General features: G+C 43.0%; 2 protein-coding genes across 3 annotated transcripts in view; both read right to left on the bottom strand.

Moving 5' to 3' along the window:
• LOC109909789 (mannosyl-oligosaccharide 1,2-alpha-mannosidase IA-like) overlaps window positions 1–7513 on the bottom strand; it is a 199021-nt gene extending 191508 nt beyond the window's left edge. For both annotated transcript variants that reach the window (XM_020508814.2, XM_020508824.2), the window contains exon 1: window positions 5758–7513. In XM_020508814.2, the coding sequence (XP_020364403.1) occupies window positions 5758–6327 (570 nt within the window). In that variant the 5' untranslated portion in view covers window positions 6328–7513. The remainder of the gene's footprint in view (window positions 1–5757) is intronic.
• A 12335-nt stretch (window positions 7514–19848) lies between these two features.
• The window catches only part of LOC109909783 (sodium/hydrogen exchanger 1), a 48295-nt gene continuing 40176 nt past the window's right edge, over window positions 19849–27967 (bottom strand). Inside the window, exon 12 of the mRNA XM_020508803.2 lies at window positions 19849–26930. Coding sequence (XP_020364392.1) covers window positions 26611–26930 — 320 coding nt within the window. The 3' untranslated portion in view covers window positions 19849–26610. The remainder of the gene's footprint in view (window positions 26931–27967) is intronic.

Here is a 27967-nt window from a genome sequence, read left to right as displayed (position 1 = left end):
GTGACTAGGGTCTGGTTTCAATTGCAGACTCTTTTGGCAACTTCGATACGGGGGGAAAAATTGTTCCGAGTTGGGTCCTCTTCAAACAAACAACTCTCCCAACAAATCACAAGACAGACATGCCAGAACGTCGCGATTCGAAATCAAACTTTGCAGTCAAAGCCTCTGCAGTGGTTTTAGTGAAGGTAGTTGATGCAAACTTAGCCACTTGTGAAATGCACTCATTAAAAAGAACCTCTGGGATCTCCATCTTGCTAGCTACTCTGTAGTATTTTATTCAAGCAGATAAAGCAGTGACCTAGGCAGTGACGTAGTTCCTCTATGCCAACAGAGTCCATCGTTGAAACCAGACCCTAGTCACTGTTCCCTACGGTCGGCTTTACCAGACTAAGGCTTACAAGATGTGTTGTAACATGATATTTTACTTCCAGAGAGGAAGCTTCCCTCCTGGCTCCCATCACACACACACACACACACACACACAAAGGCAAGGTAATCTAGGCCTTCTGATTTAAGAGGGAAACACACTCAGATACCTCTTGAAAAGCACGCCTCTACAGAGACTTTCCCTGGAGCTAGTGCCCTCTGTACAGGGGGGGGGGGGGGGGCTGCCTTGATTGCAAGAAGGATGCAAGCTAACAGCTCCTCTCCAATGCCATCCTTCCTTTCCCCCCTCTCGCTTCACTCGTTTTCTCCGGGCCCTTTCCTGTGGGGATGGGCATCACCTGACTTACACCTCATCAAACCACCATGAGTGTACTCTGCTTCAGGCTCAGAAAGGTCGCTTTGTCTGTGCATCGGCCGACACAAACAGAGTTGTTATTGCATTGACCTGGTCTGTAATATCACACTCAGCTGCTATCGACTTGCGCAATACCCAAAGGGCTCAGCTGCAAACTCCTCCACATGCGCTGGCCGGAGAAAACAATGGGCTCACATAACAAAACACCAGCGTCTGACATTTGCACTTCTTCCACCGAGCCAGCGACGAAACACAAACGTTTCCCGCTCCTCAAACCCCCCACAGAGACCCGCAGGGAGGGAGAAGAAGAAAAAAAAGCATCCTTCCTTCCAACCTTCCTTGAAGTCATCACAAATCTAATTGGTTGGATTGGTGAAAGCAATATAGGATGGTAACATTGCTTAGGCTATACCTATCCAATCCATTATAGACCTGTGCTTACCTCAAGGAAAGAAGAAAGGAAACCAAGAAGGAAACAAGGAAGGTAACAACAAAGGATGGATTTGTAAAGTATTCCAACAGGGGCATGGCCCCGCTCTGTAAGCGGTAATTTCCCAGCCCAGGGTGAAGTCCCCTCGTGCACCTGGCCCTTAGCTGGAGACAGGAACAGGAGGTTGAGGGAGGTCATCGCATCCAGCTGGTTAGAGGACAGCAGCAGAACACAGTGTCTATTTTTAACGGGAGCTTCTAATTCAGCCGGTCGCCCATTTCCTTTTCACAACTCATGGGGGTTTTCATGTGAAAGACAGTGAACATACTTTCAGAAGTTGGCTGGCGGTGTTTCTTTGGGGGGAATTGAGGGGGTGGGTGACTGACAAGTGTTGGAAGTGAGTGACAACAAAACAATATGTTTTATGGTGTACATTCTCCTGTGGTTCACCATGATGTTCCACTGGTTTCTCTGGTAGAGAACGAACTGTTGTGGGAATATTTCAGGAATGCCCTCAAAAGTACTCTCAAGAGTTTTCGTTCTGAAAAGGAGAACTGATTTGTCGTCTCCGAAAAGTCTGACAAAGCAGATGAAGCTTAAATGCTGGACTGGTGTTTGGATTTTCAGTTTGTTATGACAGTTGTGGCAACCCTTCAGAACGCAATTACCGAACATCTTATTCAAATGACAACCAACATGGTCAAAACACATGCAAGCAGAGATACGCACGCACACACAGACACACACACAGAGAGCGAGCCCTGGGGGAACTGTAGCCTTATCGCAACATTGGGAGGCTCTCTCTGCCACAGAAAGCCTGCAATGTGTCTGTCCCATTGCTGCAGTACTCTGAACAGCAAGCAGTGAAGCTGATCCCCTTCACTGTGTTACAGTGTCCCCAGACAAATATCTCTTACCGAGGAAAACCACACACACACATATACACACACATACACTGTGTCCTCACATTGCAGTCGTACGTTCAGCATACGCACATCCCCTGCCTGTATTTGCCTGTGCCGACACATCCAGCTCTAGAAAAATAGACAGAGAGCAAGGAGCAAATCTTTGGGAGGGAGACATTTTTAAAGGAGCTGCTTGATGTTTGGTGTGTGTGTTGTGCAGACATTACGATAAGACATATAAAAGAGGCTTCTCTGTGTGTGTGTGTGTGTGTGTGTGTGTGTGTGTGTGTGTGTAGCCCCCTCTACTAGCCCCCTCCACCAGCCCCCTGCACCAGCCCCCTTCACCAGACCCCTCTACCAGCCCCCTCTACTAGCCCCCTCTACTAGCCCCCTCCACCAGCCCCCTGCACCAGCCCCCTCTACCAGCCCCCTGCCACAGCCCCCAGCACCAGCCCCCTTACCAGCCCCCTGAACCAGCCCCCTGCAACATCACTACACTGGGCTTTTCTACACCGACTAATAAGCTTGTCTGAAGGTAAAGTAAGAAAGATATTAACAATTTAAAAAGAGAAGAGAGGTCAACTTCCCGTTGATTCAGCAATGACTAGAACAGACTTGGGGTAATCTGCCAATGGCCCCCACCCTGATATCAGCTCTTCAAGAGCCAATGAGGCAGCAGCAAACCATGCAGGAACCCAATGAGGCAGCACCAAAACCATACAGGAACCCAATGAGGCAGAATATCAGATAGTTAGAAGAATACAGAGGGAGGAATGTCCAAATGGAGGCCATTTCCACCTGATGAGGACTAGCAAAGGAGGGGAGACTTGCTGGGCTGTCTGTCCAAACAGAAACATGCACGCAAGCACACACACACCTGAACAATTGGCTTTGTTTAGAGGCATCATGTCCGTTTTGGCCAGGAAAGAGCCCTCGAACATTTACCTGCCATTGTCTCCTGTGCCATCCTGTGCCACCTTGTCTTGGCGGTTGGCACACACAGGGGGGTGCCACTTATCGCCTCGGCAGTTTGTTGAGAAACTGAAGCCCATTCACATTTGGTACGACATGAGCTCAGCGGGAACATCGGGGCCATTGCTTTGGGCTGATCATAAGATCGCAAGGCAATCCTCTCGCTGCCTTCGCAAGTTATTTTCCCCTTGAATATCTAGTGTTTATAGCCCTGCTGTTGCAATGTCCGCCACAGCACAGTCAGACAGCAACACAATATAGCTCGTGGGGATAATTTGCTACAGCTCATTCTTCATCATACAGGAATAAGAAGGGTTTGGAGGCATGTTGTTTTTTTGTGTTTATTCTTAAATCTCCATGACTATGAAGTCAGACAAACCACAGGCATGGTCTGCATCTGGAATGGCATCCTATTCCCTACACAGCACACTACTTTTGTCCGGGGCCCATTAGGTTTCTGGTCAAAAGTAGTGCACTGTGTAGGGAATAGGGTGCCATTTTGGGATACACCCATGGGATTGGCATTGGGAATGTGAAGCACCAGGAATAGAGATGATGGTTCTGGAACTCTGCCAAATGGGCTGAAACTGTGGAATCTCATGTAACACTTGGAAACAGCAAGAACAGATACCACTCCAGGGTTCCCCAATAGGCGGCCCGCTGTCAGACATAAAAGACCGTAAAATCACCAGAAGCTCAAAGTGATTTTAGTTTAGGACATATGGTCCCAAGTATTCCCACGCAGAAATAGAGAGGCATATGTGATCGTATCCCAACGGAATCAAGGTTTTGTCAGATACTATATCTGTTTGGGAATCTTGTGGTCAATTTGCAGTGTACAAATGATTTATAACTGTGTTCTGGCCCAGCGACCACCAGCTCAAGGAAAAATTGGCCCATGGCTGAATGTAATTGGGGATCCCTGCACTATGCTATACTGTAGATAGCCAGCCACTAGAACCAGCCAGATAGTTGTTAACCTCTATGCTTTTCTAAAACACCATTTTTGATTCATTCAGTGCTTGTTTCAAGGTTAGTGCAACGGAAACACACACTAGACTAGAGTGGACTTTCCCGCTGATTCAATACTAAGACAAAACGTTAGTGATGATGGTGTGGGACTGTTGGTGATCACTTAACAACACGACCACCAGATAGAAGAGAGGCATGTGAGGACATTGAGAGGGTGACAACAGAGTAAGTGGAAATGACAGCATGCCACATCCCTGTCACATGCAATGTCCCAAAGCCATCCATGCATACTGGACACTGCCTGTTTGTCCCAACACTATCCCCCGCTTCCTCTGGTCTCTCCCCGCCTTCCCTGCTCTCTCCCCCGCCTCCTCTGCTCTCTCCCCCGCTCTCTCCCCCGCCTCCTCTGCGCTCTCCCCCGCCTCCTCTGCTCTCTCCCCCGCCTCCTCCCCCGTCTCCTCTGCTCTCTCCCCCGTCTCCTCTGCTCTCTCCCCCGTCTCCTCTGCTCTCTCCCCAGTCTCCTCTGCCCTCTCCCCCGTCTCCTCTGCCCTCTCCCCCGTCTCCTCTGCCCTCTCCCCCGTCTCCTCTGCCCTCTCCCCCGCCTCCTCCCCAGTCTCCTCTGCTCTCTCCCCCGCTCTCTCCCCTGTCTCCTCTGCTCTCTCCCCGTCTCCTCTGCTCTCTCCCCCGCCTCCTCTGCTCCTCTTCCCCGCCTCCTCTGCGCTCTCCCCCGCCTCCTCTGCGCTCTCCCCCGCCTCCTCCCCAGTCTCCTCTGCTCTCTCCCCCGTCTCCTCTGCTCTCTCCCCCGTCTCCTCTGCTCTCTCCCCCGTCTCCTCTGCTCTCTCCCCCGTCTCCTCTGCTCTCTCCCAAGTCTCCTCTGCTCTCTCCCCCGTCTCCTCTGCTCTCTCCCCCGTCTCCTCTGCGCTCTCCCCTGTCTCCTCTGCTCTCTCCCCGTCTCCTCTGCTCTCTTCCCCGCCTCCTCCCCCGTCTCCTCTGCTCTCTCCCCCGTCTCCTCTGCTCTCTCCCCCGTCTCCTCTGCTCTCTCCCCCGTCTCCTCTGCTCTCTCCCCCGTCTCCTCTGCTCTCTCCCCCGTCTCCTCTGCTCTCTCCCCCGTCTCCTCTGCTCTCTCCCCTGTCTCCTCTGCCCTGAGTCGGTGAGGATGTGTGATACAGTACAGACATATGCTCTCACTCTCAGGCATTACTGAACTTCACTGAGCTGAACAGCAGGCTGATGCCATACCCCTGGAGGTAGTCCTGAGCAAGTTGGTTAGGCAAACATAATAGCAGTTGGTGTGTAGACAGTGCTGTCTGTGTGTGTGTGTGTGTGTGTGTGTTTGTGTGTGAGATAGCCCATAAAATCACATTCATTACCCTCAATGCCTCATATCTATAACCATTGTTATGCACTAACAATGACGCATTCCATTTAGCATAGTCACTAACAATCTGTGTGACTAAGATGTCTAGCCTAAAACCTCATCAAAGACCACAGAGAGCATGTACAGAACATATTTTCCATGTTATTGGGAAGTGAACCCTCCTTCTGGCCAGTGGCCACATTAAAAACCCCTTAGGCAGCTTGATGCGTAATTACTGCACATGTTGATTACTTGTATTACATTGCAGTGGCATTTCGCATTGTGACAATTGGTCTGCAATGATTTGACAGCTTAGGACAGGGATCCCCCATCTGTTGTGTAGATAACTGTATTACACTGTGACTGCTATTCATCTTACCTCCTTGACTTTCTCCCGACGCTGAAGGGTCTGAGGGTCGCTCGGCTTGCCATGTTCGATCCCCAAGGGCGGCTTTAGCAGACATTTTTTAAACTTGTTGTAATCGAAAGAAGTATCCGTGTTGGCACCCTGGTTAGAAGACGAGGTCACTTTCTCATCCTTAGAAGCCGAGTCCGTTTTAGACCTCGACAGCGTCATGTCCTCCAACGCTTCCCCGCCAGCGACTTTCTTATCCGTTTTAGCCTCATTGGTGACAGAGGGCTTGCGGCCCAAGGCTTTGAGTTTTGTGCTGGTCTCCCCTTTGGCCGAGGTGATGCCCCGGAGATGTTCTGGGTCCTTTGCGCCCTTCTTAAGATGCTCCCTTACATCATTCTCAGACCCTACCGTTACTGGTTGGCTCTCCGTCTTGGAGAGAAAAATACGTTTCAAACGGACAGAGTCAGGTAAGAAGAATAAGGCCCCGAAACACAGAGTTACCAAGCCCGAGAGAAAAAGTAGAAAGACGAATTTCTGGGATAGGCGAAGACCCATGCCCGATGCTGACACACCGGGCAACTTTCGGAAAACCATTGAAATTATTTTCTTTATGATTGCCTTAACTTATTCAGCAAGTAGTCTATAGGCTACAATGGTTGTACAACACTCCACTCTAACACTATCTCTGCTGGTTAGTTTCCCTATGTGTCTTGTTTCATGTGTAAAAGTTGATATGAGGGGCTGAAAAAACACACCCCCGTGACAAACTGATCGCCACAACTCTCCTTATCGTGCAATCGATTGGACCTGCATAGGTAAAGTTTACCTTTCAAATTTTGCGATCACGTTTGGCAATGAGATCAATAACGTGTGGCTTACATTAGCAGGTATAGTTTTCTATTGTTCAATATCTCACATTCACAAAGAAAAAGACAGGTTTATAATAAATGCCACTTGTGTTTCCGTAATCCGCACTCAAATCTATGGATGTAAAATAACGGAATATGCGGAATCTACGCTAAAATGGCAGACGTTTCGTTACTTTACGTAGCCTATTGATCCTAAAATGCACCCATCACAAAGCCAAAGTAAAGTTGATCGTATCTTCATTATTCCAAGGCGTGCCCATCATTGAACAAAAACATCACCGGATGGTAAAAGCATGCGTGGAGCGTCTTTATCGGCAGGTTCGTTCATAGCGGTCCCCGTTGCAGGTCACAGAATGATGTGTAAAACCGAAGAAACCCAAGCATCTGGTCTTGTATCCTGTAAGGTAGGCGGATGCTGCTGCTGTATGAACGTGTATATTTATTCATGCCGCCACCGTCCGTTAGAAATAGGCAGGTTCTTCAGTCTCTCATCATATCTGAATACGCAGCACACAACCCACACAGCGAAGGTGAACGAATACGGTGTCGCATACGCGCACGAATTTGTTTTAGCTTCCAAAAATCCGTCGAATGGAGACTAAAAGACAACCATCCAAGAGAAATAGTGCCGCTTGCAGTTCATTCCCATCAACACATCGGTGTCTTCCACCCGCCGTCTATGGCTTGTCTTCTCGTGCGCACCCTTGTTGTACAGTGTTCGCCCGCTTGCTCGCCATCAGCGCAGAGGGGGAGAAAGAATACATCAAATATAGGCTAGAGTGAAACGAATACTGTTGCTAAACCGAGTGGGTTGGTCGGGCTCTCTTGCTGGAGACACCGCAAAGGCATACGAATCCACAGTCGAAGGGAGGACTAGCAGCAGGGGGTTTATCGGGCTCTCTGGCCAGTCAATTATGAACCAAAGGGGCTGTGGGTCCTATTCCCAAAAATGCAGTATTGGATCATCTAATTTTAGCCTACCAATTGGGTGGGGCATATATATCAATACGATTGTAGATATTAACCTATTTTTTGCCATTTAGTTGTTTTTGAATGTATTTTATTTTGGGACATAATAATTCATTGCACCGGTCACCACTCCACGCATTAATAACTCAAAGTAGCCAAAAGTCTTTATGATGAATAGACTGCCAAAATGATGTTTACGTCTATAGACATTATAAGCCAACATCTAATATGAAAGGTAATAACATTGACCAGATTCAACATGGGATGTTTAATGAAGAATTGTACTGCTTCTGTTGCATAGAAACATTATGCTAATCACATGCTAAACGTTTGGAAAGTTGTACCTCTGCATATAAGAGAGGGGAGAGCAGATGATAAATTGCAGACTTGCTGGTGTCCAGAGACAAAATAAGATAAATGGTCCCAATTAACTTGGTGGTAGCTTTAACTAAAGAGCTATGCACAGCACTATCAAACCAACTGGAAGATGGGGAGGGTGTGGGGAGCACCATCAGAGAGTTTACAGGACACCTATACTGCATGGAGAACAAAAATACATATTATAGTGTCTCTCTCTCTGGGCCTAATAATGCTTGGTTTGGAGAATCTTGGGTGCATCTGCTTAAGTGGCATTGGGCTCTGGATAGGGTTAAATCGTGTGTTGAGCAGTTGTTTACGTAATTCTCACACTCTATTTGACCCCAGAGTCTGACTGTCAACACATCCCACTGTAGGTGTAATTCAATCAGACTAGCTGCTTGTAATATACAGCGAGGAAAGTAAAAGAGGAGAATGAACTGTTAAATCACCCCATGTATTTCTTTGCAACGTGGTCTCAGAGCATTTCGTATTATTCTGTAGGTAAATCCGAGACACTCCATTTAGTATGATATATTATATTTTGTATGGTATATATTAATTTGTGAATCTCATCATCCATTCCGTATGATATGTTACAAATTACAATTTGTATGATATGGTACAAATTTCAATTCGTACAATATTTTACAAATTGCAATTCGTACATGTTACGAAGTGGGTTGTGGTACAATATGGTACAACATTTGCAAACGTACGATATGTAAGGAGTTAAAGGGTTAGGGGAAGGGTTGTTAGGGTTAGGGGAAGGGTTAGCTAACATGCAAATTAGTTGCAAAGTAGATTAAAAATAGTAGTAAGTAGTTGCGAAGTTGCTAATTAACCAAAATGCTAAAGTTGTCCGTGATGAGATTCGAACACACAACCTTTGGGTTGCCAGACGTTCATAAGGTGTCATAACCAGCCATAGATTAACACAATATGTCACAACAGGTGTAAATATAATGGTCATGACAGTGTTATGACCATATTATGACAGGTTATGACAAGTTATGTCAGCTGTTATGACAATATGACATGGTTATTACCGTGTCATAACATGTTATGACACTGGGAGTCAAGTAAAATGTTACCAATGTGCATCAATGGTGTGAGTTGCAACTGACTTGGCATGGAGATCTGTAGGTCAGCAGCAGGCTAGTTTATCATGAGGATAAACGAGATACATAACACACTCCCAGCTCTCTCATTGCAAGCAGATGTATCATTCAGTGTGTCCTTGGAAGTACATTTCTTTGTGCTTTTGCTTTCTCTCTCATCGTTGAAACAGTACAGTTCTGAGTGGATGGGTTCGCTGCATGGATATCATGTCAAACATAGTGAATGTTGGTGATCCAGAAAACAGCCTTGACACATATGGAAACCAGTGTTATTGGCTCAATAAGGACCACATTGGATCACTAGTGCGCAGAAAATACATACTGGACATACATTCCTCACTTTAGAGGGGAGTCATATTGTCCTCTATAAACATTACCCACTGGGCACACAGTGGTTGAATCAACGTCGTTTCCACGTCTTTTCAATGAAATGACGTTGAATTGACGTCTGTGCCCAGTGGGTAAACAATTAAATAAACGTCATCAGGAAAGAGACCTCTTTATGATATAGAAAGAATAGAGTCCTCGGCTTGTTAACCTTCCTGTTCCTCTACATTTAAATCTATGATTTGGCATGCGGACATCACTTTACAATTGAGGCTTATTTAATGATCCATCAATACGTCTATCCTCCAGAGTCGGGCTATTCTTCTGTTTGACTAGAAGACGTACGCCTTGTTCTCGTATTCAAACGTTCATCATTCCTTTACCAATGATGCAAGGTTTTAGTCATTGTTCAAGCGAGGCACAAATGAAAAAGTCCATCTCGGTGTTGTGTTCATTCTAATGCATCAAACAGTGTTGTTGTGGAGACGTATTGGCCTGTGCCAGTGTTCTCTGGATTAATAATATCACAGCCGCTGCTATTTCTTTTTTTAAGCACCCAGGCAAAATGAACCCTGACACTGGAACTAATGGATATAGAGCACGTCTGATGTTTGCAGCTCAACTACGCCAATCAATCCCGTGGGGAGTAAAAGAGGCCATTTTGACTTGTTGCACAGGGGACAGACAGAGATAGTAGTGCTGACGGCACAGTCTTAACGAGTGAGAGGAGCCAGCCAGGGCTGCACGTCAGGACAACTACAGAGGGTGAACTAAAGGAGATGGTTGGTGTAGGACAAACTGACCTAATGCAGATGTTGTGAGAGAGTCGGGAAGTCCTTCATCTCTCCAACATTGTGCGATTCATAACATGACTGTGGCTGCGCAGACATCTAACCGTTGTGTGTCCAGATGTTCCAAGGACAGGTCTTAAGTCAGGGGTTTGTAGGCCTACTGTATATGTTGATAATTCATGACCATGTGCAAATCCCAACACGCTGAAGCAAAATGGTCGGTTAGTTAGGAATTTCCTAAGTGGACAACAAATAGCAAATAGATGTTAGTCTACAGGCCTATTCATTCAGGTTACTACACGCTGGGCTATTAGATAACTGAGAAGCTGGGAACTCTGCTGAAGTCCAGTGTGTGTTTAGCATGCTCAAATGAATTTCAAAACATTATTTTGAGGAGAATGGCTTACTGTTTTTAGTACCTAAACAACCATTAGCCAGCCACACATTACAGCAAGTATATGGACCATGGAAATGAAAAAATGGCCAAATGCAATTGCAAACCACTAATGCTATTCCCAACAGACCATTAAGCAAATGGAATGAACCGTATTACTTCTTAACTGCAGTGGTTATATATCCTTATGTGCTAGCCAGTCAGTTCTCAATCAAACAAACCAGTGGAATCTCATTTTAAAAGGTCTGCTCTGTGATACTAGGATAGGGCACAGCACCATCTTCTGGCTGCTCTTGCCTATGTCTTTTGGAAATGTGGTCTCTTCCTGCCACGGCATTGAGCCGGTCTTGATGAATGCCATCTCATTGGACATCACTTTGTTGACCTGGCTTCCTCTAGACTCACTGACCTTGCAACCTCACTGCACATCAATGTGTATCATTCAGAGAATGTGCTTGCTCTGCCCCCGACTGCCCTACAAAAACTTTATTTGTTTTTATGTCCAAAAGTACAATAAAACTGAACTGGTTCCAAAGTAGCACCCAGAGGGGTATTCCAGGAATGAGAAATAAAACCCTGAAAATTATTTTCACTCCATCCCGTCGGCTATGTTTGGAAATGATGGGAAATAAAAATGACTTCAACAGCCTACGGTATTATTCCACATGAAGGACACCTACTCCCAACATTAAAAGGTGATCAAGAGGAAATAAACAGAAGTATTCATACAAATGGTGCACATTTATCTTGTCCCACTATATTAGAGAGCATTGTGGATCCTCACGGCAAGCCGTTTGACAAGCAAATGAGTCATGGCGATTTAACTGCGGCATTATGAATGAACAGATTGATGGAGCCTAAATGAGTCGCTGCCTTCGTTCTAGGCCCCTTATGCATATCTAGGTCATTCCACGAAATGAGTGCCTTTTGTGTCCCTTTGATATTTTAAGAAGAAATTATGCACCAATATTTAATTTTAAAAGCCTGTTATATGGTCTATATGTTTCAAATAGACCACAAGGATGGTTCTATACATCTTATTTTCAATATGAATAAAGACTTGCCAAAGTTTTAAAAAATGTCCCTCCACGAATTCTAGGAATATTTTAACCCACTTATTCCCAAAATGTCTCCAAGTTTTCACCATAATTGTAGAGCCGTGGTTATTTCGTTGCTTTCACAGTCATTTCTGGAGATTATTATTCCTTTGTGATTAGTGATTCATTTACGTCTGTCCCTCATTTTAAAGTCAACCCTGTTATGTGAACTGAACTCCCGTTTTAATAATGGTGAAACTATTCCTTTTAAAATATATATATTTTTTTTAAAGAAACATTGAACATCTAATAGTCAGATCATAGTGTAAGAGCAGGTGAGCTGGTTCTATTCTTTTCGGCCATTTTCTGGTGGAAAACTGAGTGGGAGGAGCATCACACGTCAACCCTGTCACCCATAGACATGCAAGAAATCTTTTAACAGTTTAAACTTTTCGGCTTGCATTCAATTGCCCCTCCCTGTTGCACACAACACAACACATCAAATCACATTTTATTTGTCACATGCGCGGAATACAACAGGTGTATCCCTTATCGTCAAATGCTTACTTACAAGCCCTTAACCAACAATGCAGTTCAATAAATAGAATTGATAAAATATTTACTAAATAAACTAAAGTAAAAAATAAAATAAAAAAAGGCCAAAAAGATCATCAAGGACAACAACCACCTGAGCCACTGCCTGTTCAGCCCACTATCATCCAGAAGGTGAGTTCAGTACAGGTGCATCAAAGCTGGGACTGAAAAACAGCTTCTATCTCAAGGCCATCAGACTGTTAAAAAGCCATCACTAACACTGAAGTTGCTGCCCTATATATGTAATGGCCTGGGTGTAGCTGGTGCAGAGGGGTCAGGCACAGGTCAGCAGAGATGAGTAATAAAAGTAACTTTACTCAAAATGACCAAATACATGTAGTAATACCAAGCCCACACAATAGGACCGAAATACATAAAACAAACGCACAAAAACCATGGGGAAAACAGAGGGTTAAATAATTAACATGTAATTGGGGATTTGAAACCAGGTGTGTAAAACAAAGACGAAACAAATGGAAAATGAAAAGTGGATCGGCGATGGCTAGAAGGCTGGTGACGTCGACTGCCGCCCAACAAGGAGAGGTACAGACTTCGGGGGAGGTCGTGACAATATACATAGACTTGAAATCACTGGCCACTTTAATAATATAACACTAGTCACTTTAATGTTTACATATTTTGCATTAGCCATCTCATATGTATATAGTGTATTCTATTCTGTGCCACGCTGACATTACTCATCCAAATATTTATTTATTCTTAATTCCATTCCTTTACTTAGATGTGTGTGTGTGTGTGTGTGTGTGTGTGTGTGTGTGTGTGTGTGTGTGTGTGTGTGTGTGTATTGTTGTGAAATTGTTAGGTATAACTTATTAGATATTACTGCAGTTGGAGCTAGAAACTCAAACATTTCGCAATAACATCTGCTAAATATGTGTATGTGACCAATACAATTTGATTTTGATTCCCTGTCATAATGGAATTTTGGGCTGATTTAAGATTAGAGTTTATTTATTTTTGAGTTTATTTTATTTTTACAGGGACAGTGCACAATTATCAACGTTTCAGTAAAAGTGCCTGTTTTAGCCAGCCGGCTAATTTTCAACCGCAGTCCCTGGGCAGGTTATTAAAAACAATTACAATATAGACAATCATTGAGCAGTGCGCACACGCAGAGCAACATAGGACAAGCAAGACATAGCATATAGACAGAGCAACATAGGACAAGCAAGACATAGCATATAGACAGAGCAACATAGGACAAGCAAGACATAGCATACAGACAGAGCAACATAGGACAAGCAAGACATAGCATACAGACAGAGCAACATAGGACAAGCAAGACATAGCATACAGACAGAGCAACATAGGACAAGCAAGACATAGCATACAGACAGAGCAACATAGGACAAGCAAGACATAGCATACAGACAGAGCAACATAGGACAAGCAAGACATAGCATACAGACAGAGCAACATAGGACAAGCAAGACATAGCATACAGACAGAGCAACATAGGACAAGCAAGACATAGCATACAGACAGAGCAACATAGGACAAGCAAGACATAGCATACAGACAGAGCAACATAGGACAAGCAAGACATAGCATACAGACAGAGCAACATAGGACAAGCAAGACATAGCATACAGACAGAGCAACATAGAACAAGCAAGACATAGCATACAGACAGAGCAACATAGGACATGCAAGACATAGCATACAGACAGAGCAACATAGGACAAGCAAGACTTAGCATACAGACAGAGCAACATAGGACAAGCAAGACATAGCATACAGACAGAGCAACATAGGACAAGCAAGACATAGCATACAGACAGAGCAACATAGGACAAGCAAGACATAGCATATAGACAGAGCAACATAGGACAAGCAAGACATAGCATACAGACAGAGCAACATAGGACAAGCAAGACATAGCATATAGACAGAGCAACATAGGACAAGCAAGACATAGCATACAGACAGAGCAACATAGGACAAGCAAGACATAGCATATAGACAGAGCAACATAGGACAAGCAAGACATAGCATACAGACAGAGCAACATAGGACAAGCAAGACATAGCATACAGACAGAGCAACATAGGACAAGCAAGACGTAGCATACAGACAGAGCAACATAGGACAAGCAAGACATAGCATATAGACAGAGCAACATAGGACAAGCAAGACATAGCATACAGACAGAGCAACATAGGACAAGCAAGACATAGCATATAGACAGAGCAACATAGGACAAGCAAGACATAGCATATAGACAGAGCAACATAGGACAAGCAAGACATAGCATATAGACAGAGCAACATAGGACAAGCAAGACATAGCATATAGACAGAGCAACATAGGACAAGCAAGACATAGCATACAGACAGAGCAACATAGGACAAGCAAGACATAGCATATAGACAGAGCAACATAGGACAAGCAAGACATAGCATACAGACAGAGCAACATAGGACAAGCAAGACGTAGCATACAGACAGAGCAACATAGGACAAGCAAGACGTAGCATATAGACAGAGCAACATAGGACAAGCAAGACATAGCATATAGACAGAGCAACATAGGACAAGCAAGACGTAGCATACAGACAGAGCAACATAGGACAAGCAAGACATAGCATATAGACAGAGCAACATAGGACAAGCAAGACATAGCATATAGACAGAGCAACATAGGACAAGCAAGACGTAGCATACAGACAGAGCAACATAGGACAAGCAAGACATAGCATACAGACAGAGCAACATAGGACAAGCAAGACGTAGCATACAGACAGAGCAACATAGGACAAGCAAGACATAGCATACAGACAGAGCAACATAGGACAAGCAAGACGTAGCATACAGACAGAGCAACATAGGACAAGCAAGACGTAGCATACAGACAGAGCAACATAGGACAAGCAAGACGTAGCATACAGACAGAGCAACATAGAACAAAAAGCAGCAATACAAAAGTAATAAAAGCAACAAAGTGTTTCCACGCCTCACAAGCTACAGACAACAGACATGGAAAGCGGCAACACACAGCTAGGGACCATGTTCACAAATCTGATTGACCTTTAGCCATGTCTTCAAGCATTTTGTGAAAGTGTGATATGTGGTGCAGTTATGTATGTCTGATGGCAGTGTATTCCAGACATGGGAAGCTCTCACAGAGAAAGCAGATTTACTAAAGGTGCTTTTCCTTAAGGGAACTATACAGTCACCTCATGGCAGACCTTGTGGATCGGCTGCCATATGTTTGGGTTTTCTGTTTAACAAAAATTCGAAGTGGATTTTATTCGGCACTTACTATAGTCCTTTTTTATTTAACCTCATGATGGGAAAAAATATATTTATGAAGTTGAACATGAGCTCTTTATTATCACAGAATGTTAAATGTGAATTTAAAAAGTTACTCTTCAAGTTACACTTCTCAAAAATAGCACAGAATCGGTGGAATGACCCATCTCACACTCCAAATGTGAATTGGCAGTGCTATGCCAGGATGCCAGTTAAATTTTAGCAAGGCAGCCAACACAATCTGGGTTTAATTCGGAGTGTCAAAAACAAATATAGGGTACATCAAATTAGACCAAGTCAAGCATCCACAGTTTGTTCCAAAAGTAGGAACTTGATTGAACTTTTCAAATGTTTCCTAAACTCAAAAAGTTCACAAAAGTCACTATGAGTGACTGGACTATCACATCACATTCACCACTTCTCTTTTTTACTGCTCCCTCTACACTCTCAAATATGCAGGGTTAAAAACAACACAACTTGGGTTATAGCCACAATCTCCATTGTGTAATTCCGTAAGAAATACACTCATTGACATTGCATCCCAGAAACACAATCCTTTTACAAAGGTATTGTCCCTCCTTTGTAAAGCAAGTGCAGGCAACGTCATAGGGTTGAACGTTCTCTATCATGATAGGTAGGCCCAGATAGTTCCTCCCAGCATGTTGTGCTGCCGTCTGTCCTGAGCTGTGTAGTAGCAGGCCTGTCTGTATTGCAGGCATGTCTGGCTGATAGGCTGAAGTGGACCAGCAGCCAGTTTTTTAATGGCTGCCCTTTATTTTCATCTGGTCCAGGGGTGGTCGTTTACACATTGGGGGCTCGTTGTATTTCCTGCTGGTCAATATTCTGCTCTTTTAACCCTTTACAGCGGAGTGGCTTGTTGTGACCCAGGGGTTGATGTGTCGATGTTATAGGTTGCTGTATTTGACGCTTCAGGAAGAGTTATCTTCAGCTAGTTTGATGTGGAGTAGCTAATGTCTCCCAGAGCCTTTCGACAGAAGAGCCGACGGTTGCGAGGTCTCATTAACGGAAGGAAAACAAAAATGTCTGGAACGATTTTCTTTGCTCATCATGTTGTATTTGGTAAGATCAAAAGGAAGGGTGTTGTGTTTTTCCCTGGAGATTTCAATAGACTCCTATGTTGCTATAACTTGTAAATAGTCACTAAAATGCTCACTGTCAATTGTTGTTTGTTTTTCATCCTGGCAGTTGTCGTGCCTTGATCCTCGAGAGCCAGATTAGCAGCATTGACTTCTGACATCGGGGGATGGAATTTCCAAGTTGCATCATGATCGATCCCCGATTTGTTTTAACCGCTGGTAATAACTATGATATTGACCAATTTTTTCGCCACGAACAGCCAATTAGATACAAAGAACATCCAATGGCATCCTGTTTAATTATACCCCATCCTGTTTATTTAGATCTTATTTACCCCATCCTGTTTATTTAGATTTTATTTACCCCCTTGAGCACCCCCCATCTATTTCCACCCAAAGGTTGCCTCGGGGGTGGCGTGCTCGGGCTGTTGTGGCTGCCCTCGAATGGTGCCGTCTGTCTTCTGTGCATTGGTGATGACTGGAGGGGCATTACTCCTGTGATCCTTGAACTCTCATGGTTTCTAATGATCATCACTAACTTCTTACGGACCAGAACTGGTAAAGCATGCATCTATTGCCCCCTTCTCTTTGTCATGGTCCTTCGAGACGGATATGAAAAAGTACCCCAGAACAACGACCGACTGACATGAGTCTCAGTCCATTCTCCCATTAGCAGATTATCCAACTCTTCTTTTTCAATGGAATCCATTTCAATTAAGAACGTTGAGTTTTCCAAAGGGATGGTGAATCTTCTGGCACGAAATCTATTTAGCAGGGGCAGTTGGGGGATTCTGAATCCCATTGTTTAGATGTGTGGTTTATGTGTGACAATTGCATGCTTGTAAATGTAATCCACAGCAAATCAATAATCCATTCCTGACATTGGCATCTACCCCAGTCCAATTTAATTACGGTCATTGTTGGAACCAGAAGGGCATTAAAGCAGGATCAATTAGTTAGTCAGCTAACTTTGATAAACAACCAGGAATAACAGTTGATTTTCTGCTTCATTTAAAAAGCTAAAACATAGGTATTTGAATAAATTAGACCATACCCATTTCAAGCTTATGATTCTGAAAACAAAAAAGTTATTATTTCAGAATATTCAGGCACATTAGATGGCTAACTGCTTTGTTGCAGGGCGTCAGTTTAGTGCCCTGTTCCTTCGCTTCTGGTCTTCATTTCGGATGCACAACTGACCAAGGCGATCATTTTGGCTGAGTGATGGTTATCGACCAGGGGCTAACAGCCCCCCACAGCTTTCTCTCAGCCTTCTCTAATGTTTAGTCCTCATGCGTTGGAATAAGATAACCGAGGAAATAATCCTCTCATATTGGAGAAGAGACATTTTACACCCACACAACTTCTTTAGTAGACCTCTAGAGGCTGTTTGGTTCGCTCAATTCAATTCCAAAACACTCTTGATAGGAACATTCAAGCAATGGCTTTTTAACGGCTAAAACAACAATTAGCCATACTTTGCAGCAGGTATATGGACCATAGAAATTAGAATAGAATGCAGTAAACAGACCATTACCCCGATGGAATTTGAACACTGTAAACCGTATTCCCTATCAACTGCAGTGATGAAATGTCCGTGCTTGCTAGGTAGTTATAAAATATCAAATGGGATACAAATCTAAAAAATGGTTAACGCCTGCTCTGTGATACTAGGATAGGGCTCACCCATCAGCAAAACACAAGTCCATTTTTGGTTGCACAGCACCATCTTCTGGCTGTTCCTGCCTATGTCTCCCAGGCAGGACAGATAAACCCTGCCTTTAAAAACTAATTTTCCCTGGCTCTTCTTCTGAATGTAAAAATAACCAAATATATGACAAACAGTCAAATGTATTATTCCACCTACTCCAACATTAAAAGGTGATCGAGAGAAAATAAACAGGATGTATTCATGGTAACCGAGCACATTTTATCTTGTCCCACCATATTCGGGAGAGTATTGTGGGTCCTCACGCAAGCCGTTTGGGCAAGCAAGAGTCACATGAATTTAACTGCGGTATAAATCAGTGAACAGGATCAAATAGACGGGATAAATCGACAGAGTCAAATGTGTTGCTAGTATTGCATATTTAGCAGTCTCGATGACTGCGAATTCGCTGCAACGCCAGAGAATGTAGGCTAATTTAAATCTCATCAGGGCAGCCAATTCATTCTAGGAGGGTCAAAAACAAATAGAGCACATCAAATTAGAGTAGGGCAAGCATCCAGTGCTGTATTGTGTTCCAAAAGTAAGAAATGATTGACAAAAATTGTCAAAACCCTAGAGAGAAAATGCATAAAAGTGCTGTGTTTACTTTGTCTAAAGTTATTGTACAGGTTTGCTGTAATATGATGGTACATCACTCCCCCTTCTGCAAAGATTAAGAATGACATGTTAATAATGTACTGGGAAAGTATACAGAAGTGAAGTGGGAGTAAAAGGTATGTGAACCCTTTGGAATTACCTGGATTTCTGCATGAATTGGTCATAAGATTTGATCTGATCTTCATCTAAGTCACAACAATAGACAAACGGTGTGCTTAAACTAATAACACACAAATTATTGTATTTTTCTTGTCTATATTGAATACATCATTTAAACATTCACAGTGTAGGTTGGAAAAAAGTATGTGAACTCCTAGGCTAATGACTTCTCCAAAAGCTAATTGGAGTCAGGAGTCAGCTAACCTAGAGTCCAATCAATGAGACCAGATTGGAGATGTTGGTTGCTACCTTGCCTTATAATTATTTATTTTTTTAACTCACAAAATTTGAGTTTGTGAACCATGCCTCAAACAAAAAGCTGGAAAAGGTTACAAAAGTATCTCTAAAAGCCTTGATGTTCACATCAGTCCATGGTAAGACAAATTGTCTACAACTGGAGAAAGTTCAGCACTGTTGCTACTCTCCCTATTATTGTATAAATAAAGAAAAAACATTGAATGAGTAGGTGTGTCCAAACCTTTGACTGGTACTGTAGTTGTAGCGTACGTTGGCCGGGATTCAATGCAAGGCGCGTCATGGCGCTGCGCACGACAACAACTTTAGTCCGCAATTTACGCTTGAGAGGAAATGGGCAGCGTTTACCATAAATGTGATCTCCGCAAATGTTATGGAAATGACTTTAAAAAAACATTGTTGTCTGTATATTGCTGCACGCTATAACACCTCTTGCAGCCAGCCTTTTTCTTTGTAGCTGATCTTTGAAGCAAATTAGGCCTACTTTTACTGGAGAATCAATAGTAATTGTATTGCAGAAAGAAAGAAACATTGTGTCAGAGAAACATATATTTTGATAAATTACAACTTTAATTTGGTATAGTTTCATTTCAACATTACTGCATTAGTTTGTTTTCGTAATCCAAGGTTTGGAATGCTTAAGCTAGGCTAACCAACAATACAGTGCACAGTTGTCACTAGTGTCATTTTTCCATACAGTTTGATATTTTACAGTAACATTATATATTTATATAACATATTGACTTATAGATTTGAATTCACTTGTATAGAAAATAAAATATTTGTATTATTGCGAAGTACACATTGCAAATCATTGGAGATCAATTAGCCGACATTAAAACAGAGATCTACGAGAAGAAGAAAAAAAAAAAAAAAAAAAGGATGAGTGGCTGGTGGGAAATACAATCACCATGCTGTGGACGCCATCTGTCGTAGAGCAAGGGAATTCACGAAGAAAAGCATTCATCCTAGTCTGATTTAGGTCAACGTTAGACTGCATCCCTGCATCTGTCTTGCATGTGGCATAGACAGATCCAAATTCGTACCTGACCTTACCGTAAACTATTAATGCCACACATACATCCCGTGTTACACTAGCCATGCAAAGCCTGTGTGAACAAAATACCCGTTCTTATTGCGCCTTGCTTTAACGTGAGTGATTTGAGTTAAAGGTATCGGTTAAAGTGCTTTTATCAATATGGTTTAGCAAATTGTTACAGACTCAGAGGTAAGGAAAGGAAGTCGACATACATTGCTCTGCTTTGTTGATCGCTTATAATGTTCCAGGCTGCAGTATGTTTAATTAAGATGTTATATCCACATGTGCACGTCAGGAGTGAGATCACTCTGAGATTAATTTTTTTATTTTGACATATGCAAATGATGACTGTGGAATAATTATTCAAGTCCAACCACCTGTCCATTCTCAGCAGGAGAAAAGAAAACAAGCTCTTTTACAGTACAGCCAGTAATGGGTCAGGCCATAATAAACATGACCTTCTGACAGATCGTCAACCATCATAGTCCTATAGAGGTTGTTTTTATACCCATGATCTAGTGCTCCGGCAGGGTAGCCTAGTGGTTAGAGCGTTGGACTAGTAACTGGAAGGTTGCAAGTTCAAACCCCCGAGCTGACAAGGTACAAATCTGTCGTTCTGCCCCTGAACAGGCAGTTAACCCACTGTTCCTAGGCCGTCATTGAAAATAAGAATTTGTTCTTAACTGACTTGCCTAGTTAAATAAAGGTAAAAAATATATATTTAAAAAATGCAAGGAGAACAATAATTTTGTAATGACACTAGTTCAGATGAAAGAAGCGTTTGGTCTCTTAATGTCAGTCTGGTTCGGTTCCAGTAAGGTAGCCAACCATAAGATGGAGTGACTTTAAAAAGCACATAGACCCATGTCAAGCACATGGAGCCAATGTAAAAAAAAGTGTATGTGAACCAAATATAAAAAGTACTAGAAGCAATATAAATCAAATGAACCCAAATGAAGCACATTAACACATCGTAGAACACATGAAGAAATACAAAGCAACGGATCCCAAATAAAGCATGTGAACCGAATGGAGAAGAAAAAAAAAATCACATGTAGCAGCAATTATACAAATACAAATAAACACATGTAAAGCACGCATAATGCAGACAGAACCACAAGCATGGCCAAACTTAGTCCTGGGTAACCCTCCTCCTTGCGATTCCTGAACCCACTTCCAAACGAGGCCAGAGAATTTATACAGACATAGCTTCAACAATCCATTAAATGTGAAAAATTATTCAGCGTGAAGCTGAGAAAGGAAACAAAAATTAATTTGCATTTGAACAATTAAGGAAATCAGTGAAGCAAGACATTGAAGCCACTTATAAAATGTTCACCTTCCTTCCCTACAGGAAATATTGAACAAAGGCTGCTGCAACGTGACAGACATAGCATTGTCACACACCAATTAATATTAAAGTCCCTAGACAGGTTGTATGGCTTGAGATTTAGTTGTCTGCAAGGAACGAAAACATAACGATGCCGAGAGTGTTACAAACACACTGCATGATTTTCAGACACCAACCAGGGCTTGCTTCAATACAAAAACTGTTTGGATGGAAAAATCTGTGTTTAAAACATTGGTGCACAATATGGTTGGGTGAGAAACACCCTGACTATGATTTTAAGATTAAGCCTACATGCACCGGGCAACTACACTGAACAAAAATATAAACGCAACATGTAAAGTGTTGGTCCAATGTCTTATGAGCTGAAATAAAAGATCCCAGAAATGTTATATACGCACAAAAAGGTTATTTCGCCAAAGATTGTGCACATATTAGTTTTACATCCCTGTTAGTGAGCATTTCTCCTTTGCCAAGATAATCCATCCACCTGATAGGTATGGCATATCAAGAAGGTGATTAAACAGCATGATCATTACACAAGTGCACCTTGTGTGGGGGACAATAAAAGGCCACTCTAACAAATGTGCAGTTGTGTCACACAACAATGCCACAGATGTCTCAAGTTGAGAGAGTGTGCAATTGTCATGCTGACTGCAGGAATGTCCACCAGAGCTTTTGCCAGAGAATTTAATGTTCATTTCTCTACCATAACCCACCTCCAATGTCGTTTTAGAGAATTTGTCAGTACGTCCAACCAGCCTCACAACCACACATCATATGTAGGGTGTTGTCGGCGAGTGGTTTGCTGACGACAATGTTGTGAACAGAATGTCCCATGGTGTTGGTGGGGTTCTGATATGGGCAGGCATAAGCTACAGACAACGAACACAATTGCATTTTCTCAATGGCATTTTGAATGTTCAAAAAAAATACGGTGACAAATTCCTGAGGCCCATCGTGAGGCCCATTTTATTTTTAAAAAATTATTTAGTTATCTGTGACCAACAGGTGCATATCTGTATTCCCAGTCATGTGAAATCCATAGATTAGAGCCTAATGAATTGCTTTCAATTGACTGATTTCCTCATGTGAACTGTAACTCGGTAAAATCTTTGAAATTGTTGCATGTTGCACTTAATTTTTGTTCAGTATAAATTTAAAGATCGGTCTTCTGAACACTCATGATAACAGTAGTTCCTCCTTTCCAGCAGGAAACCATTGAAGGTCTTTAAGTGGTGGCCAAATAAAAGAGCGATTGGAAAGCGTTGAGGTAAACTGCTCTTCCACTAGCACGAAGGCTAATTATATTAAAAAAAGGGGCTTAGAAACAATCTCCAAGGCTAGTTGCCAAGCTAACGTTGACTTTCTATGGCTGCACTTACAGAACCTGTTTTGGAAATCTTGTAAATGTCATGTTCATACTATACTACATTTCTGGTCGTTTAAATAACAATACAATGGAGAGTAAAATCTGCCAGGGAAGTATCAAATGTCAATCATTACGTAAAGCTTCATTTTAAACCCCTCTCTGATCAATAAGAACTTGTCCTCGTCTAACTCACAGCCGAAGCAGCCTGTCCTTGACAACAAGCTCTGACATTTCAACATATCATTCATTCAATTTGGTTTCAAGTGAAGATCTATTTTACCTTCCTGGACTCAACCTACAAGTATCCGCCACTGCAATGCCCATGTGAGGGAATGGGGACATGAAAGGAGAACACCACACACACACGATGTAGTACTTTATGTGCACGAGTGGCCACAGTTTCTTAGAAGCACACCATTATGTCGTCACCCCGTCCTCATGTTCGCCTCTACCGTAACCTCAGTAACCACCGTGCACCTCTCCCTCCCTCTCGCTCTCCTCCCCTAAGCTGTAAGGAGACCCCTCTCTCTCCTCAGCTGTAACAAGCATCTCTCGCTCGCTCTCTTTATGGGCGTAAAGTGACAATACACGGAGGTCAGAGAGGAAGGTGACAACCAGCAAACTAGGCCACGGTCTTGGACATCTTAGGCTTCTCTAGTTGAGACAGTTACAGACTCCAGCTAAAGTAGTCACTCACGCTACAAATCTAAGATGGTTATACAGTAGGTGGGTTGAGGGGTTGCTATGATATTGAATCAATGTTAGGTGCAATGTACTTTGCACCTAAAAGTGGCTGAATGTCCCCTTGAGATGTTCAGATCGATGAGCGACAGTAATCACATTGACAATATAGCAAGCAGTCTTTTGAATCAAAATCAAATCAATTATTCAATTGTTCCTTTTGATCTTATGGCTTTGTGTAGAAAAGAGAAGCAATGTACTGTATACATAATACCTATACAACCATATACTGTACACGTCAAGGTTTTCATAGTCTTACGCAAACCCTAGATTAGCTTTACGCTGTCGTGCGAGCAGAATAGGTGTTGGCTCTTGCGTTCGGCTCTTGTCCTCAAGCCTGTATCTCCAGGCCATCATTCACCGGCCATGTGGTGCTCGCTCGCGTGATGAAGGGTCTGCGTAGCCAAGAGCTAAAATACAACTTTGTTCTATTAGAGTCGCGCGCTGCAAGTCCCCTCCTCATTGGATATCAGGAAGTCACAAACCCACGCGAAAGCTTGAGAGACAAAACGAGGAGAGATTCACTAAAGATAACGAACTAAAAACGAACTAGGTTTCCCTTTTTCATCTACGGATTAGACGTCGGAGTAGAGAAACACTCTGGGTCAAAAGTTCTACAAAGAACCAGCTAATAATAGGACCATATGCATGTCGGGTAAAATATCAACCCGATGTCCATCTCCTAGGACAAACTACCTAGCAAGAGCTAGCTGGCTAAATGTCCATCTCCTAGGACAAACTACCTAGCAAGAGCTAGCTGGCTAAATGTCCATCTCCTAGGACAAACTACCTAGCAAGAGCTAGCTGGCTAAATGTCCGTGAATGTTTCTTGTTTCGACTTGACCCAAATGAACATAGTTGGTTTTGATATTTTAACCTGCGTGTCATGATCACGTCTGGTGTAGATCGACAAAAACTCAACATACACGCGATGGTGGACGCATGCACAGCCGGTGTAGTCCGAGTGTAAGAATTTGTTTTTAATAGACTCGCCTGGATAAATGAAGGTTAAATTAATTATATATTATTGGCCATTGAGGTGGTTGGACGATAAACATCCATAGTCCCCTCACACCTCATATCCTTTACAGCGATGCCTTAAACCCCAAATGTCTATGGAACACTAGATTTTCAAAAGGGGAGTGCTAAGAACCAATGGGGAATGTTAAACTGGCAACAGGGTCTTTTAAAAATGTCAAAAACAGCTGATGTAAATAAGGTGCAAGAGAGTAAAGAATAGATCAAACCCATAAGATGAATTGTAAGATGCGACTACCGGCAAGAGAATACGGAGAAAACACCACAAAATGGTTCTGAAATGGTACTAGAGCATTTTCTTAAAGGGAACATATCCTCCTGAGACCCACCAATTCATTTTTGTACACTCTTTAACATGCCACTGCATTAAGTCCTGTTGTATCCGAGAGGACATTCTGGGTTTTTCAATGATATCACATGAGTGGATAACTTTCTCTTCCTGGGGTTTCAAAATGGCTGCCAACACAATTAGCATGTGTTGTGGTAAGAAGATAAGCGTGCGTAATTATAATCTTTGTGAGTTTGATATTCAAATTGCTTTGAGTAAATATCTTAGAAATAATTTGGTGAGTTTTCAGAGCAGTGTAATCATTTTCCCACGTTTAAATAAGAGCTGGTTTATAAATGTCCTCTGTAGAGGACCACATGATGTGACAAATATATGTTTACCTACTGTACCCATTTACTGTAATATACATTTTTCATATTTACTATCAACCGTTTCTTTTTGTCCACTACAGCGCACGTACAAATTTGTCTTTGTCAATTATTTGAACTCAAAACACAAAATGAAGACATTACAAAACCTTTTTTGGCTGGGTGTCAGGAGGATAACAGTATTTGGTGTGATTTTAGGGATTGGCTTATATATAGGGGAGTTAAGTCCATTCAAGATCAACAAATCTCTTGGTGTTGCATCACAATCCTTCTTTTATGTAAATGAGCTTATACTGCACAGCATACACGTCTCGGTGATGCTGCCGATTTCGTACATTCGATTAAAATCGAGGCGACGCTTGAAGCGGCGATGCCAGGTTTGCATCTCAACATTTCCAAGCCTGCGCATTGCCTTAGGGTCTCCATAGGCGAGGTGGTGAAGAGAGAGGTCCGTCGAGATTAGCACAGTGAAAACATCCAGTGGGAAGAACATCCAGTGTACAGCACCGAGTACACCAAGTAGAACTCTGACCAACTGAATGACAAACGATGACAAAAGACAGCCACATAAACAACAGTCTCATATTAACCCTGAAATTCAAAAAACAAGCAGTTAATTGCGTGATCAAATGCAACAAGTGAAAAGGAGTTTCTGTGTCTGACGAAAATAATAAGGCTAACTTTTCTTGAAAGTAGAAGAACAATCGTAAACGTTATGAAAACAAATGTGAAACTTTGTCACCAGTCCAAAACTTTGGTAACGCATAATTATGTTCCCCCGTCATTCGGGCTAATTCTCACTAAACCCAAGATCACCCAAGGCAGCGATCTTCCTTCCTATCACTTAAAAAATGAAAAAAGAGCAATGACAACTATTGAAAAAAGATGGCTATTTAGTCTCCTTTTCTCTTTTGGTTCATAAAACAAGTTATGTCCTAAGTCCTTAACAGTTTTGGCTTTATTGGTTCCTCAACCAATGGGATAGCAAACTCAAATGAGGTGGTGGTGGAGTGAAAGGAGGAGGACCTTTCCCCTGTAGTGCCCCGCTCAGGGGGAGGAGCTGTTGCAACCAGGCCCCTCCCTATTCCTCACAATGGGAGGAGCTAGTTGTTTTTTAGGGAAGGAATGGTTCATCCTCCTCGTCCTCATTACTAGGGCCCGGGTCACTCAGACACCTCATCAGCCCTGGGTTCTTGTTTCCCCCGTCTTCCTCTCCCTTCTCCACTTTCCCGGCTGAGGACGGCTTCATCATCAGGCCTTGGTCCTCATCCCGGGTGGCCCCCTCCCTCTGACCCAGGCCCTGGTCCGTGGCACCCCGCTTGGAGAACTCGTTCAGCATGTTGACAGAGTCCGGGGACTGGGGGGAGGCCAGGTCCACCTGGATGGTGGGGACGCCTTCTGAAGACGCCTTGATGTTGTAGAAGGCATTGGGGTCTGCGCGGGGCAGGCAAGGAAAGGGTTAGCGCACGGTACATAACTCCAAACAGGGGAGGCCAACCCGAGAGTGCACGTTGAGGAGGCAAACGCTGTGTAACGTCATGAATAGAGCTTACCTAATTCCTATTCTACACGTCAGGTGTATGTTTGTTCCATATATCTGTATTTGTGAACATTCCACAGAGTCATGGCATGGCTTGTTTAGTAGAAGCAGGTGTGCTAGTGTTGTGCTGGGCTAGAACAGCAGCTCACACTGTGCCTCTCTATGACTAGGGTTGGCCAACCCTGACTAGAACAAATACTTAAACTGTTCCCCAAACAAAAATAGATGTACAAAACACATTCACAAAGTCACAAAAACACATGTATATACAGTGCCTTGCGAAAGTATTCGGCCCCCTTGAACTTTGCGACCTTTTGCCACATTTCAGGCTTCAAACATAAAGATATAAAACTGTATTTATTTGTGAAGAATCAACAACAAGTGGGACACAATCATGAAGTGGAACGACATTTATTGGATATTTCAAACTTTTTTAACAAATCAAAAACTGAAAAATTGGGCGTGTAAAATTATTCAGCCCCTTTACTTTCAGTGCAGCAAACTCTCTCCAGAAGTTCAGTGAGGATCTCTGAATGATCCAATGTTGACCTAAATGACTAATGATGATAAATACAATCCACCTGTGTGTAATCAAGTCTCCGTATAAATGCACCTGCACTGTGAGTCTCAGAGGTCCTTTAAAAGCGCAGAGAGCATCATGAAGAACAAGGAACACACCAGGCAGGTCCGAGATACTGTTGTGAAGAAGTTTAAAGCTTTGGATACAAAAAGATTTCCCAAGCTTTAAACATCCCAAGGAGCACTGTGCAAGCGATAATATTGAAATGGAAGGAGTATCAGACCACTGCAAATCTACCAAGACCTGGCCGTCCCTCTAAACTTTCAGCTCATACAAGGAGAAGACTGATCAGAGATGCAGCCAAGAGGCCCATGATCACTCTGGATGAACTGCAGAGATCTACAGCTGAGG

Source organism: Oncorhynchus kisutch, linkage group LG2 (assembly GCF_002021735.2).
Source record: "Oncorhynchus kisutch isolate 150728-3 linkage group LG2, Okis_V2, whole genome shotgun sequence".
NCBI classification, from domain to species: Eukaryota; Metazoa; Chordata; class Actinopteri; order Salmoniformes; family Salmonidae; genus Oncorhynchus; species Oncorhynchus kisutch.
The sequence above is the reverse complement of the archived record's forward strand: the minus strand, read 5'-3'. Positions and strand labels throughout refer to the sequence as shown.